The sequence below is a fragment of the Amblyraja radiata genome, chromosome 12, assembly GCF_010909765.2.
Source record: "Amblyraja radiata isolate CabotCenter1 chromosome 12, sAmbRad1.1.pri, whole genome shotgun sequence".
In the NCBI taxonomy this organism is placed as follows: domain Eukaryota; kingdom Metazoa; phylum Chordata; class Chondrichthyes; order Rajiformes; family Rajidae; genus Amblyraja; species Amblyraja radiata.
Window position 1 is genome coordinate 44,971,661 of NC_045967.1, and position 12,985 is coordinate 44,984,645.

At 44.0% G+C, this 12,985-nt stretch overlaps 1 protein-coding gene across 2 annotated transcripts in view; it reads right to left on the reverse strand.

Moving 5' to 3' along the window:
• The window catches only part of LOC116979142 (stAR-related lipid transfer protein 13-like), an 82,604-nt gene that overhangs the window by 27,218 nt on the left and 42,401 nt on the right, over nucleotides 1–12,985 (reverse strand). For both annotated transcript variants that reach the window (XM_033030657.1, XM_033030658.1), the window contains exons 3-4: nucleotides 11,035–11,116; nucleotides 3,703–3,766 (exon numbers count right to left, since the gene is read on the reverse strand). In XM_033030657.1, the coding sequence (XP_032886548.1) occupies nucleotides 3,703–3,766; nucleotides 11,035–11,116 (146 nt within the window). The remainder of the gene's footprint in view (nucleotides 1–3,702; nucleotides 3,767–11,034; nucleotides 11,117–12,985) is intronic.

A 12,985-nucleotide genomic window follows, 5' to 3' on the forward strand; every position in this document is an offset into this window, starting at 1 on the left:
ACTCTGTTAAAAAAAATAAAATAATAAAAAATAAAAAACTTGTCCTGCACATCTCCAATTAAATGTCCCCTCTCGTCTTATAGCTCTGCCCACTAGTGTTGGACATTTACATCCAGGGAAAAAGGATTGGGCTGTCTACTCTATCTACTGTATGCCACTCATGTTGATAGACTTCCATCAGGTCTCCCCTTTACCTCCGACATTCCAGAGAAAACTATCCAAGTCTATCCAACCTCTCCCTGTAGCCAAAACCCCTCTAATCCAGGCAACATCCTCGTAGTCCTCCTCTGCGAACTCGCAAAAGCTTCCACATCTTTCCTATAATGGGCGACTAGATCTGCACGTAATACTCCAAGTAAACTACTCTGCTGAGAGGAATCGCCCATATAATGTGCCTGAAACATGCTGTTATGTGTGGTGGTGGAGGCAGATACGATAGTGATGTTTAAGTGGTTTCTATATAGGAACATGGATATGCAGAGAATGAAGGGATATGGATCATAGAAACATAGAAAAAAGGTGCAGGAGTTGGCCATTCGAGCCAGCACCGCCATTCAATACGATCATTGCTGATCATCTAAAATCAGTACCCAGTTCCTGCTTTTTCCCCACATCCCTTGATTCCTTTAGCCCCAAGAGCAAAATCTATCTCTCTCTTGAAAACATCCAGTGAATTGGCCTCCACTGCCTTCTGTTGCAGAGAATTCCACATATTCACAACTCTCTGGGTGAAGACATTTTTCCTCACCTTAGTCCGAAATGGCCTCCCCATTATTCTTAAACTGTGACCCCCTGGTTCTAGACTCCTCTAACATCGGGAACATTTTTCCTGCATCTAGCCGGTCCAATCCTTTAAGAATTTTACATTTTATGTGTAAGCAGATGAGATTAGTTTATCTTGGCATAATGTTCGATGTAGACTTTGTGGGCAGAAGGCCCTTTTCCTGTGTTTTTGCATGTTCTATAATCCTCCACCATGTCTTTTCTGGTATCCTTACCCAACCATTCCCGACTAGACTTTTACAGATAATGCTGAGGTTTATGATCAGTAACTTGACACCAACCCCCATCCCACCCCGTGTTACAGTGTAGCTTCTTTGGAGCAAGGTCTGGAAAGTTACCACCATCCGTCTCAGCAGCTGCTAAAAGACATTCAACTCCTGGTCCACTCATACATATTTCTGTACCAGAGTATTGGAGTTCCCCCTCCTCCGACCATTCTACTGCTCCATGAATAAAAATAAAAATCTCGCAGTCAGACCGATACGTTCCTCCGATGTCCACAACGACATTCTTGCCACCCACTTGAGGTTTCTATGCCCGAACCTGATGCCAGCAATACCACCTTGCTGTCAGCTCCATGCTTAGTCATACCTTCACAAACACATGGAAATAGAAGCAGGACTAGGCCACTCGACTCCTCAAGCCTGCCCCACCATTCAATATGAGCCTGGCTCATGGCTTATCCATGTTCACCTCTGTGCCAGTTCAGAGATACAGCGCAGAAACAGGCCCTTCGGCCCACCGAGTCCGCACCCACCAGCGATCCCTGTACACTACCCTACATGCATGGGATCATTCACGATTTCTTTTACCAAAGCCAATTAACCTAAAAACCTACACGTCTTTGGGATGTGGGAGGAAACCGGAGCACTTGGAGAAAACCCATACAGCCGCAGGGAGAATGTCCAAACTCAGTACAGACAGCACCTGTAGTCAGGATCAAACGCGGATCTCTGCCGTTGGAAGACAGCGACCACTGTGCCACTGTTCTGCCCCAAACTGTGCCGCCAATCCTCAATCAATAATTTGATGATCTATCAAATACTTATCGATATCTATCTCAAGTATATCTCATGATCGGTTTCACCACCCTCAGGGGAGCGATTTACTGTGATTCCACCAACTTTGAGAAGAAATTTCTACGCACACCAGTTTTCAGTGACCAGGGGCCTTGTTTTGTACTTGTGTCCATTGTTCACAACTCTCCCACCAGTGAAAATAATTCAAGCTCCACTTCGTCACGCCACCCGAGGAACTTATATGTTTGAATAATATCACCGCCTCATTCCTCCCAATTCCAAGGATCACTAATCCAACCAGTGTAGACTATCGTGACAGAACAACTCCTCTCATCCCAACATATAACCTGGTGAATCGCCTTTGGATTGTCTCCAATGCTACTACTTCCATTTAACTGCGTGTGGTATTTTGAGTGTGTTTTCACCAACTCCCTGCACAATTGCAGCAACACCTCCTAAATAATCTTTTTTGCAGTAAAATCCAATATTCTGTTCATCCTTCCAACTACTTCTTGGGCATGCCTGCTAACATCTGGTGAATCATGTACCAGGACACTTAGATCCCCCTGAACTTCACAGATTTACTGTTTCTCTCCATTTAGATGCTGGCTCCTGATTGCCTACTAAAGGAGGGCTGGATTAAGACCACTAAAGTGGGGTAAGTTAAAGTCTTGACACAAAATGCTGGAGTAACTCAGCGGGTCATGCAGCATCTCTAGAGAGTTACACCAGCATTTTGTGTCTATCTTTGGTGTGAACCAGCATCTTCAGCTTCTTCCCACACAAGTCAAAGCCTTGTCCTGATGCTAAGATAGGAAAGATTGTCTTTCACTTTTGTATCACTGTGACTACACACATACAAAATCCAAGGGTGAACATCTATCTAGATGCAGTGGATTGGTGAGAGGCTATTTCTTTCAGATCTGGATGTAGATGGAGAGTAGCTGTACTGGCACTAAACCATGAGAATGGGCTGGAGAACATAACATAACATCTCCTACATTGGTGTAGTACTCAATTTAGTTTATTGTCACATGTACCAAGGTACAGTGAAAAGCTTTTGTTGTGTGCTAACCAGTCAACGGAAAGACAATACACAATTACAATCGAGCCGTCCACAGTGTACAGGTACATGATAAAGGGAACAATGTTTTATCGGCAAGGTCTGATTAAAGATAGTCTGAGGGTCTCCAATGAGGTAGATAGCAGCTCAGGACTGCAGGACTGCTCTCTAGTTGTTGGGTAGGATGGTTCAGTTGATCAGCCATGATTGAATGGCGGAGTAGAACTTGATGGGCTGAATGGCCTTATTCCACTCCAATGTCTTATGGCCTTATGATAGCATCTGGGAATAAACTGTCCTTGAATCTGGTTGGGTGGAAAAAAGGTATCTCTATGTCTGCGGGACCTGACAGAACACCAAGGTTCTCATTTCTTGCACAAGGCTCAGGGGTGCATTCGCAAGCTCTATAATGCCCCTGTCCCACTTAGGAAACCTTACGGAAACCCCTGGTGGAAGCAGGTAGGGAGACGGACAAAAACCTCCGGGAACCGCACGGAAACCGCATGGAAATCTTGGGTGGGGCGCAAAGTCTCCAGAGGTTTCCCGTTCAGGTTTCCTAAGTGGGACAGGGGCATAACGATACATAACCCATAGTGCAGAATAGTTGTTGGTAGGCTGCCAACTTATGGTACAGGTTCTGCTATACATGACAACTTCACCCAGACTCTGTTCCCATCATTGTGATTTTGTTTCGCCAACTCAACCATAACAAACATGATAAAAATTCCTTTGTTCAAAAAAAAAAAGTCTATGGAATTAGATTTTACATTTTGAAGACCCAGATAATGGGTATGAAAATAGAACAGTGGGCCGGTGCAGTCATTCATGTGTGCTTACCAGCTTCCTGTTAGTGTTAGCATCTGTCTTTACATAGGCACATTTGTTCAGAATCACCAGGCGCCTGTCAAAAAATACAATCAGGTTAATGCAAGGATATTTCATCACAAACTGACACAGCAAAGACTCGTCCACTGAAAATTCTCTTAAAATCGGGGCTCTTTTGCACAGTAAGGACAGAATATTACCGAGAGCCACAGGAGTGAGATGTTACCTCTCACCCCCTCCCATTTGACCTTGTTCGAATTGAATTGAATACTTTATTGTTACGTGCGAAGTCAGTGAAATTCTGAGCTTGCATACCTTGCAACGGTATGCAAATAGCCGCCCATAAAGGGCACTTACACATTTACAAATCCCCCGTTGTTCCTACTTTTGCTGCAATATATTCAGAAATCGACATCAAGAATGTGTCTACATTCCCTCTCCATTTTTCATCGAAACTCATTGAATAGTAATCAAAAATTAAAAGATGTATTTTACCCAGCTGGCCGATCCAATTCCACTCCAACAATTATCTCTGCCGAGATTAGTTAACACAGCACAGACCAAAGATCAAACCTAGCAGCCTCTTCATCACTCGTAAATTTATCTCTTCAGTCAAGAGGAAGCACCAGAACTCTTAATATTCTTTCATTAGAACGGCATGAATTTGGAAGGCTTATTTTCAAAATATAATTCCTGCCGATTGACGCATTTCCTGAGAAGAACGCTGGAGAAATTCAAAAACTAAATTCCCTGAATAATCCCCGATCTCAGAAAAGGAACACAAATTCTATTCAGGACCATTTCCCTCATGGTTTCCTCCACCACCATTCCTGATCCTGAGTGTTTAAATAATCAACCCTTGTTAGAACTAAATTACTCACACAAATCATGAATCACAAGTCTGAAGAAGGGTCTCGACCCGAAACGTCACCTATTCCTTTTTCCCCCCAGGGATGCCGAGTTACTCCAGCTTTATGTGTCCACTCACCAATCATACTTACTGAGTAATTGACTGTTTATTTTCTATTTGTTTACTTTCTCCTCTTAGCCATACTTTTGATGTACACTGTACATACTTTGGATACACTGTAAATGACTCCATTGTAATCATGTATTGTCTTTCCGCTGACTGGTTAGTGTGCAACAATAGCGTTTCACTGTACCTCGACTATTGCACGCGACAATAAACTAAACTGAACTGAACTGACGATAGGCACAAAAAGCTGGAGTAATTCAGCAGGACAGGCAGCAACTCTGGAGAGAATGGAATGGGCGATGTTTCGGGTCGAGACCCTTCTTCAGACTGGAATTTGAATGAGATGACCAAGTTCTTCAGCATCTCCTTTGGAACAAAGTAAAACCCAGCAATATCGCTCCCAAGAGTTGTGAGCAAGCAATTAAATGGCCGACAAGCCTTTTCTAATTATAAATATAATTAAATAACTATAAATAATTGTAAAGTTTAGAAAACCTGGTTATAATGCAAGATGGTCGCTTTCTGTTTCAGGATGTCAAATGCAAAAGAAGTGCTCGAAATACACAGCAAACCTGTGGAGAGACTAGGAGATCCTCAGTGAGAGGTGAAGGGGCCACACATCCAATATTAACTCATCTTCACTCTGCGGTGAAGATGAGCCTGGCTTACTGAGTGTTTCCAGCAACACCTGCTTCACTGAGGAAACCCTGACATAGCTCTAATTACATGTACCTTGTGGACCATTCCTGCATTGGAGTGGGCCATTCGGAACATGGTCTCCAGAAAGAATCGCTTGCCGTTTCAGAAACTCTTTATAAATGAAATGTGCCAGAAATGTGAGTTTATATTGCCCACAATGTCTTAACCATTTGAAATGGCCATCTAATTATGCTCAGCTCAAAAACAAATGATCCATGCGAGCGTTCAAATAGGGAAACTATCAGCTGAAACGTTGCCAGGGGTGGTGGCGGATGCAGGTATGATAGTGGCGTTGAGGAGGCTTTTAGATAGGCACATGGAAGAGCAGGGAATAGAGGGGTATGGATCTTGTAGAGGCAGATGAGATCAGTTTAACCTGGCATCATGTTCGGCACAAGCATTGTGGGCCGAAGGGCCTGTGCTGTTCTAATTTCTATGTTCTATGAAAGCACAGTTGTCCACAGGGTTCTTTGGCATTTGGTGTATGGGAGATATGCAGCTGAATTAATTCAAATTTGAAACAAGGCCATTGGAGCATGATGGATGTTAGCTCAAATCCAGGAGTCAGGCAGCAGTCTTGAGTAACCATGTAATTGAAATGTGAACGTATCAATGCCCACGTACAACCTCACCCCATAATCTAAAGGAAGTGGTAGACTGCCTATCCAAGCCTGTCAAAGTGACATTTCTGCAAACATCCTTGGCTGAAGGGTGATGATAGAGGAGAGAAAATATAATGTACAGGCACTGGTGATTTCTGATCATGCTTCATCCCTTAGAGCAACCGTTGTTGGTAGAGGGTTGAAATCGAAAGGCTACCCTTGAATAAACATGAGATCACACAAAGTGGAAGATGCTGTATTTTAAAATAACTGATGTGAATCATTTGCTGACCATAACAGCATGACAGAAATGTCGTGACAAAACCACAGCAAAAAGCAAGAAGTAAGCTTTGCTTAGGTCAAGATAAATATGTAGTCTCCTGATGCAAAATTAAAAAAGCTTTGCTTAGGTCAGGTTTAAAATCTAGTCTCCTGACAAAGTTATACAGATTTAGACAGTATTACTAAAACCTGCAATCTAGCCAGCCCAAAAAAAAAAAAACAAAAAAAAAAATTACTCTGTGTTGGATTGCAACCTTGTCGTGATCGGGGAGCTTGTGTGTCTCAGTGACCCCAGAGCTATGCCAGCGGGAGATTTGTTTCCTGTTAGGGTCTCCCATGCTGGACAGGTCAAAGGGTAGAGGCAAGACGAAGAGCGATCCAATGGTCCTCCAGGTTGGGGGTTGAGCACAGGGCTAACAACCCGGTCTCGTAAAACAAATATGTTATGGAAACAGCAACGGAAGGAATCAACACTACTGAGTGGAGGACCTTTGTTGCTGCCCCACATGTCAGGAGGTATAATAGGCAGTAAGTAAGTAAGCCAGTCGAAAATGGTGACATAGTCAATGAGACACAGAAATAGAAGGCGAAGCAAAACACTGCAGATCCAGAGCATATGAAACAAAACATCAAATACGCAGTAAATAGACCGCAGGTCTGCAGCAATTCCCTTTGGAGGGTGGCACAGTGGTCGAGTTACTGCCTAACAGCGCCAGAGAACCGGGTTCGATCCTGACTAAGGGTGCTGTCTGTACAGAGTTTGCACGATCTCCCCATGGCCATGTGGGTTTTCTCCAGGTGCTCCGGTTTACTCCCACCTGCAGGGATTGTAGATGAATTGCCTTCGTTAAATTGGCCCTAGTGTGTAGGATAGAAGAATTGTACGGGTGATCGCTGGCCAGCATGGACTCGGTAGGCCAAAGGGCCTGTTTCCACGCTGTATCTCTAAATTAAACTATATTGCGAGGCAAGAGACAGAGCCAACAGTTTGGATCAGTGACCACTCATCAGACATATTAGAATCTGTGTCTGTATACAATAATTTGTATCATTAAGCACTTAAATAACATGTTTTTATTTATAGTCTGGGCATTAATCATGTGGCACAGTGGCGCAGCAGTAGACCTGCTGCCTTACAGCGCCTGTAATCCAGGTTTGATCCTGACTATGGGTGCAGTCTGTGTGGAGTTTTCATGTTCTCCTCGTGAGCTGCATGGGTTTTCTCTGGGTGCTCCGGGTTCCTCAAACACTCCAAAGACGTACAGGTTTGTAGACGGATTGGCTTCGGTAAAAATGTAAATTGTCCCCGGTGTGTGTAGTATAGTGTGAATTTGTGGGGATCGCTGGCCGTCATGGACTCAGTGGGCCGAAGAGCCTGTTTCCCTGCTGTATCTCGAAACTAAAACTATACTAAATATATCTAGGAAGAGGCAAAGAGAGAAATGTTCAGGGATCACAAGAAACAGTCTGACTCACTGCATTAAGTTATTGAGATAACTCAGTTACTGCTTTCCTTCCTGTGTGCCCCTCGCCTAGTAGTCAATTCATTATTCTGACCCATTTTGACTACAAGTCCAGGACAAGGGGTTACAGCTTAAGGATAGAGGGGAAATCCTTTAGGACCGAGATGAGAAAAACATTTTTCACACAGAGTGGTGAATCTCTGGAACTCTCTGCCACAGAAGTTCATTGGCTATATTTAAGAGGGAGTTAGATGTGGCCCTTGTGGCTAAAGGGATCAGGGGGTATGGAGAGAAGGCAGGTACGGGATACTGATGCCATGATCATATTGAATGGCGGTGCAGGCTCGAAGGGCCGAATGGCCTACTCCTGCACCTATTTACTACGTTTCTATGTTAATCATACCAAACACCATTTGTTCCGGCTTCAGTCAGGTGTCTGAGGTTTTGACTGGAAGCAAGCAGGTGTCACGTGAATGCATGAAAATCAGGATCCCACGAGGCCATTTTATGATGCAAATGTTTTAACACGGTGGAACAGAAGCCCCTCTCATTTGGCGAGTTGTAGCCTCACAGAATTGGTTCCAGGTACTGACTCACCAGCTCAGCGTGAATATTTGGCACAAGAAGCGTTTCAAAAATATTTACTGCCAGCCATGGTCATGCGGCAATGATTTCCTTCCACTGCCAAAGACTGACCACACGGCAGAAGTCATTGATAACAGGAAATTAAATCATTTGCGGCCCCATCACCAACATACACTTGCTAACTCGGATAGACACAAAACGCTGCAGTAACTCAGCGGGTCAGGCAGCGTCTCTGGCGAAAAGGAATAGGGGATGTTTCGGGTCAAGACCCTTCATCAGACTTGGTTGCAATTCACAATGACTCCCCAGCAGAAATCACTAACGTCACTAATTACTCATCTTCTCACATTCATTTCTGCACCCGTGATCATTGTGGAACTACAGTTTCATTTGGTAGATAAACATATAGATTTATATCTACAGGGACATATCAATGTATTGTGTTTACAGATAGTTGTATTTGCAGAAGAACCGCAGACAACTCTGGTTCTCCAACGAGTATGCAGAAGTGCTTCTGCAAGCAGAGAGATTAGGGAAGAGCTTTTGTGTGGGATGCAGCGACAATGGCCCATGTGCAAAAACAATTCACCAACTGCACTAGGAATAGTCAGGGCCCTCAAACATCCCCACACAAAGCAACTCAGAACAAAATCTTAAGATAAGACACAAAAAGTACTGGAGTAACTCACCGGTTCAGACAGCAACATTGGAGAAAATGGACACGTGATGATTTGGGTCAGGACCCTTCTTCAGATTCAAGAGTCTGAAGAAGGGTCTCGACCCGAAATGTCGCTGATGCTGACTGATCCGCTGAGTTACACCAGCATTTAGTGTCAATCTTTGGTGTAAACCAGCATGTGCAGTTCATTTTTATTACATCTTATTGGAACAAAATGGTGATCTTTCCAAAACATACACAAGGAGTTAGTCACACCTTCCAGGAGTATCTCTGGATCAGTATATCTGATAATTAATTATTTCCTCTCTCACTCTGTTATGCGTTTACTAATGATGTCAAAAGTACATCATCGCGTCTCATCTTTACGTCAGTTGAATGTTACATTTTCCCCACTGTAGGTCTCACCTAGAATCTAACTGTTTGGCGCAAGCAGCTCGCCACACTTTGGTGGGAATCGGGGTAACTAAGGGTCATTCTCACTTCTTGCATACTCTTTGAAGCAGAAGGCAAGCCTCAGCAAAACAAAGCAAACAAAACAGTGACCTTCCCTCTCCCCGAGAGGAGGAAGCTTTGCTTGATACTGAGGAAGGAGGCCATACACAGCGGCAGAGATGAGGAAGTTTGTGAGCAGCTGCATTTACAAATTCCTGATTATATTTCGGACCATTTCCCTGGTACCCACATTGTCTGTCAGCAAATCGTGACTTGAAACCAGCCCAGACTCACCACAGTGGCTGAAAATTACATGTAAATTCGAACCCTTCAACCTCCGCTCCAATATCCCAACCTTTTTTTCTCTTCCACGTACATCAGAAGAGGAACAAAATGTCAGCACATGGTTTCCACAAGGTTTCCCCAATGGCTAAAGATTCTATTGGACCAACTCTTCAAAGAAGAAAGTTTCAAGTGTGTGTGCAGAACATGGATGCAGATGGAGTCCACCATTTTCAAACATTAAGGATTTAGGCAACTTTCAGCTTATTATATACGGATACACTGGAGCTACTTGCAGCAGAGAACACACAAGGACAATTTATACATCAATTACACTTGCTCTGATATCAATGCCAATCACTATAGTTTCAGTTTAGTTTACTGTGGCATGAGTGAAAAGCTTTCATTGCGTGCCATCCAGTCACTGACCCTAATGTACACATGCAATTGGTGACTGAAGCAAAGTGACCCACTATGTCTGTGGGTAATTCTAATGCATCAAAGCCCAGGACCTATGAGAAGTGCCGCGCTCACTTCACACTGCTGCCAGTGGGAAGATGGTACAGGAGTACGAGGACCATTACCTCCAGGTTCAAGAACAGCTTCTTCCCACTAATCATCAGGTTCTTGAATCACATTGCACAACCCTAACCCAACAGCCACAACCGTACCAAACCACTATGGACTGTGCACTATCACGGTTGCTCTACATACTATGGTTTTTGCACCATCAAACCATAGTTTACTTAGAATGACTGATCACTTATTGTATAATTGCGTAAGAAGGAACTGCAGATGCTGGTTTACCCCGAAGATAGATTCAAAATGCTGGAGTAACTCAGCGGGACAGAGAGCGTCTCTGGTGAGAAGGAATGGGTGACGATTTGGGTGGAGAGCCTTCTTCAGACCTGGAGGTAATGGTTCTTGGGCTCCTGTACCATCTTCCCATTTGGTAGCAGTGAGAGGAGATCGTGGCCTGGGTGGTCTGGGTCTTCTTGAGGCGGTACTCCCTGTAGATTCTGGGCTATGATGCATTAGAATCACCCACAGACATAGTGGGTATATTCATTGTCGTTTTTGATTCTAATGTATCTGTAAAGCTACAGCATGCATCTTCCCCTTCGTTCGATCTATTGTAGTTGGGTTTGAATTGATTGATGTATGGGATGAGTTTGTAGAGCATGCAAAACAAAGCTTTCCACTGTACCTAGTTACTTGCAAGAACAATAAACCTTAACCTGTCCCAGTTCATATCCAATGCAGATGACAAATAAACATTTCTGATTCTGATCTTGATCGATGGAGAAGCAAAGGGCACAATTTATAAAGCCTAACAGCAGTTACCTGCACACAGATTTCAACGAATCCTTGTCGAGAAAATCATGATCATTCTTGACAGCTGTGATGTCAATGGGAAAATGGGAGTCTGAAAAATAAGGAATAAAATCATTCATCTAACCGCAGTATTCAGACTTCAGAGATAGTGCTGAAACAGGCCCTTCAGCCCACCAAGTCTACACCGACCAGCGATCACCCCTTACACTAACCTAAAATACACTCTAGGGACAATTTTACAACTTCCTGTCGTAAATTAACCTACAACCCTGTACATCTTTGGAGTGTGGGAGGGAACCAGAGCACCCGGAGCAAACCCACGCGGTCCCAGGAGGAACGTACAAATTCTGTACAGACAGCATTCGTGGTCAGGATTGAACCCAGGTCTCTAGTGCAGTAAGGCAACATCTCTACTGCTGCGCCACCGTGCGACCCATAGTGCTGTGACTATTCTCATGGAGCGGGTGTTACAGTCTCATGGGGTCAGTTGGATATAGAACTGTCATCAACATTCTAGCATTTTGACTGCAGCACGTAAAATAGAAAATGGTAACGACCTTGGTGTCACGGAAATGATCTAAACAGGACCCGTCCTGTTTCATTCAGTACAGATTAAAAAGACTGTCTAGAGCAGTTAATGTCTCGGTAGACACAGATGAAGTGAAGGAACAGTGTGAGCACTGAGCTGCAATCTCAGGACAGAACTGCACACAATGAAGGTTGCTTTGTATGGGCAGTGGTCCAAGGGAAACCAAAGGGCAACGTAAGCTCAACATAATTTCAGCGCTTTCCCCCAACTTTGCAGGCAGCCCAGTTCAAACGGAGATTTAACAAATGCCACACTGGAATGTACAGGCAGCAATGACTGGGATTTCCTTTTCCCGGGATGGAAGCAATTTTCCCAAAGGGAGCGACAACATGTGCTTTCATTGAGGGGCAAGCTGTTAGCCCGAGGGTGAGAGTTGAGTAAGAGAGAGGAGAACTGGCGAAAGATCAGTTCTCTGCATGCTTTACTTCCAGTAATTGTTCCCTGCCGACCCTCCCAGGGTCACGCAGAGTTACTGTCAAGCCTTTATTGCACTTAAAATGTTTGCTTTAATCAAATATATAAAGTGCCCACATAAAGGTTTTGTATAGAATTTTAAAACAGGAAGCTCCATTATAATAGATAATAAATATTTAAAACAAAAGTCATTCGAGAAGTTAACCATTTGTTAACTCCGGATTATTAGTTCTGAAAGTAGGGAGCAGGCACTCCGTGACTTGTCAGGGATCTCGAAGCCACAAGATATTAATGCTGGAATCTCAATGAAGTAGGGAATTAATTTAAAAAAAAACAAAAAACTGGCACTTGCCTGTACCAGTTTAACTTCAACTCTACCTTTAGCTCTTAAAGAGCAGGTTAAAGAGTAGGACAGCACAGTGATGCTGTGGCAGAGTTGCTACCTTACAGCGCCAGAGACCCGGGTTCGATCCCGACTACAGGTGCTGTCTGTACGAACTTTATACATTCTCCCACTGACCCGTGTGGGCTTTCTCTGGGAGCTCCGGTTTCCTCCCACACTCCAAAGACGTACAGGTTTGTAGGCTAATTGGTTTGGTAAAATTGTAAATGGTCTCCTAGTGTGTGCAGGGTAGTGTTAGTGAGCGGGGATCGCTGGTCGGCACAGACTCAGTGGGCCGAAGGGCCTGTTTTCGCACTCCATCTCTAAACTAAGCTAAACCAAGCAGGTGAACTCTAGCTGCAGATGAAGTGATTCTTCAGAAGCCAATAAGGACTGCAAGGTTCTCAAACTGTGGCTCGAGAGCATCTACTGATACTGTGGAAGTGGTCCAGGTCCTGGGAGACGAGTACCTAGATCAAAGAATGGTCTCGAGAAAACACCACCTCCACTAACGATGACTGCAGAACTCAACGCGAGGAGATTAGCATTCAGGGCATGGCTGCACCACCAAATAA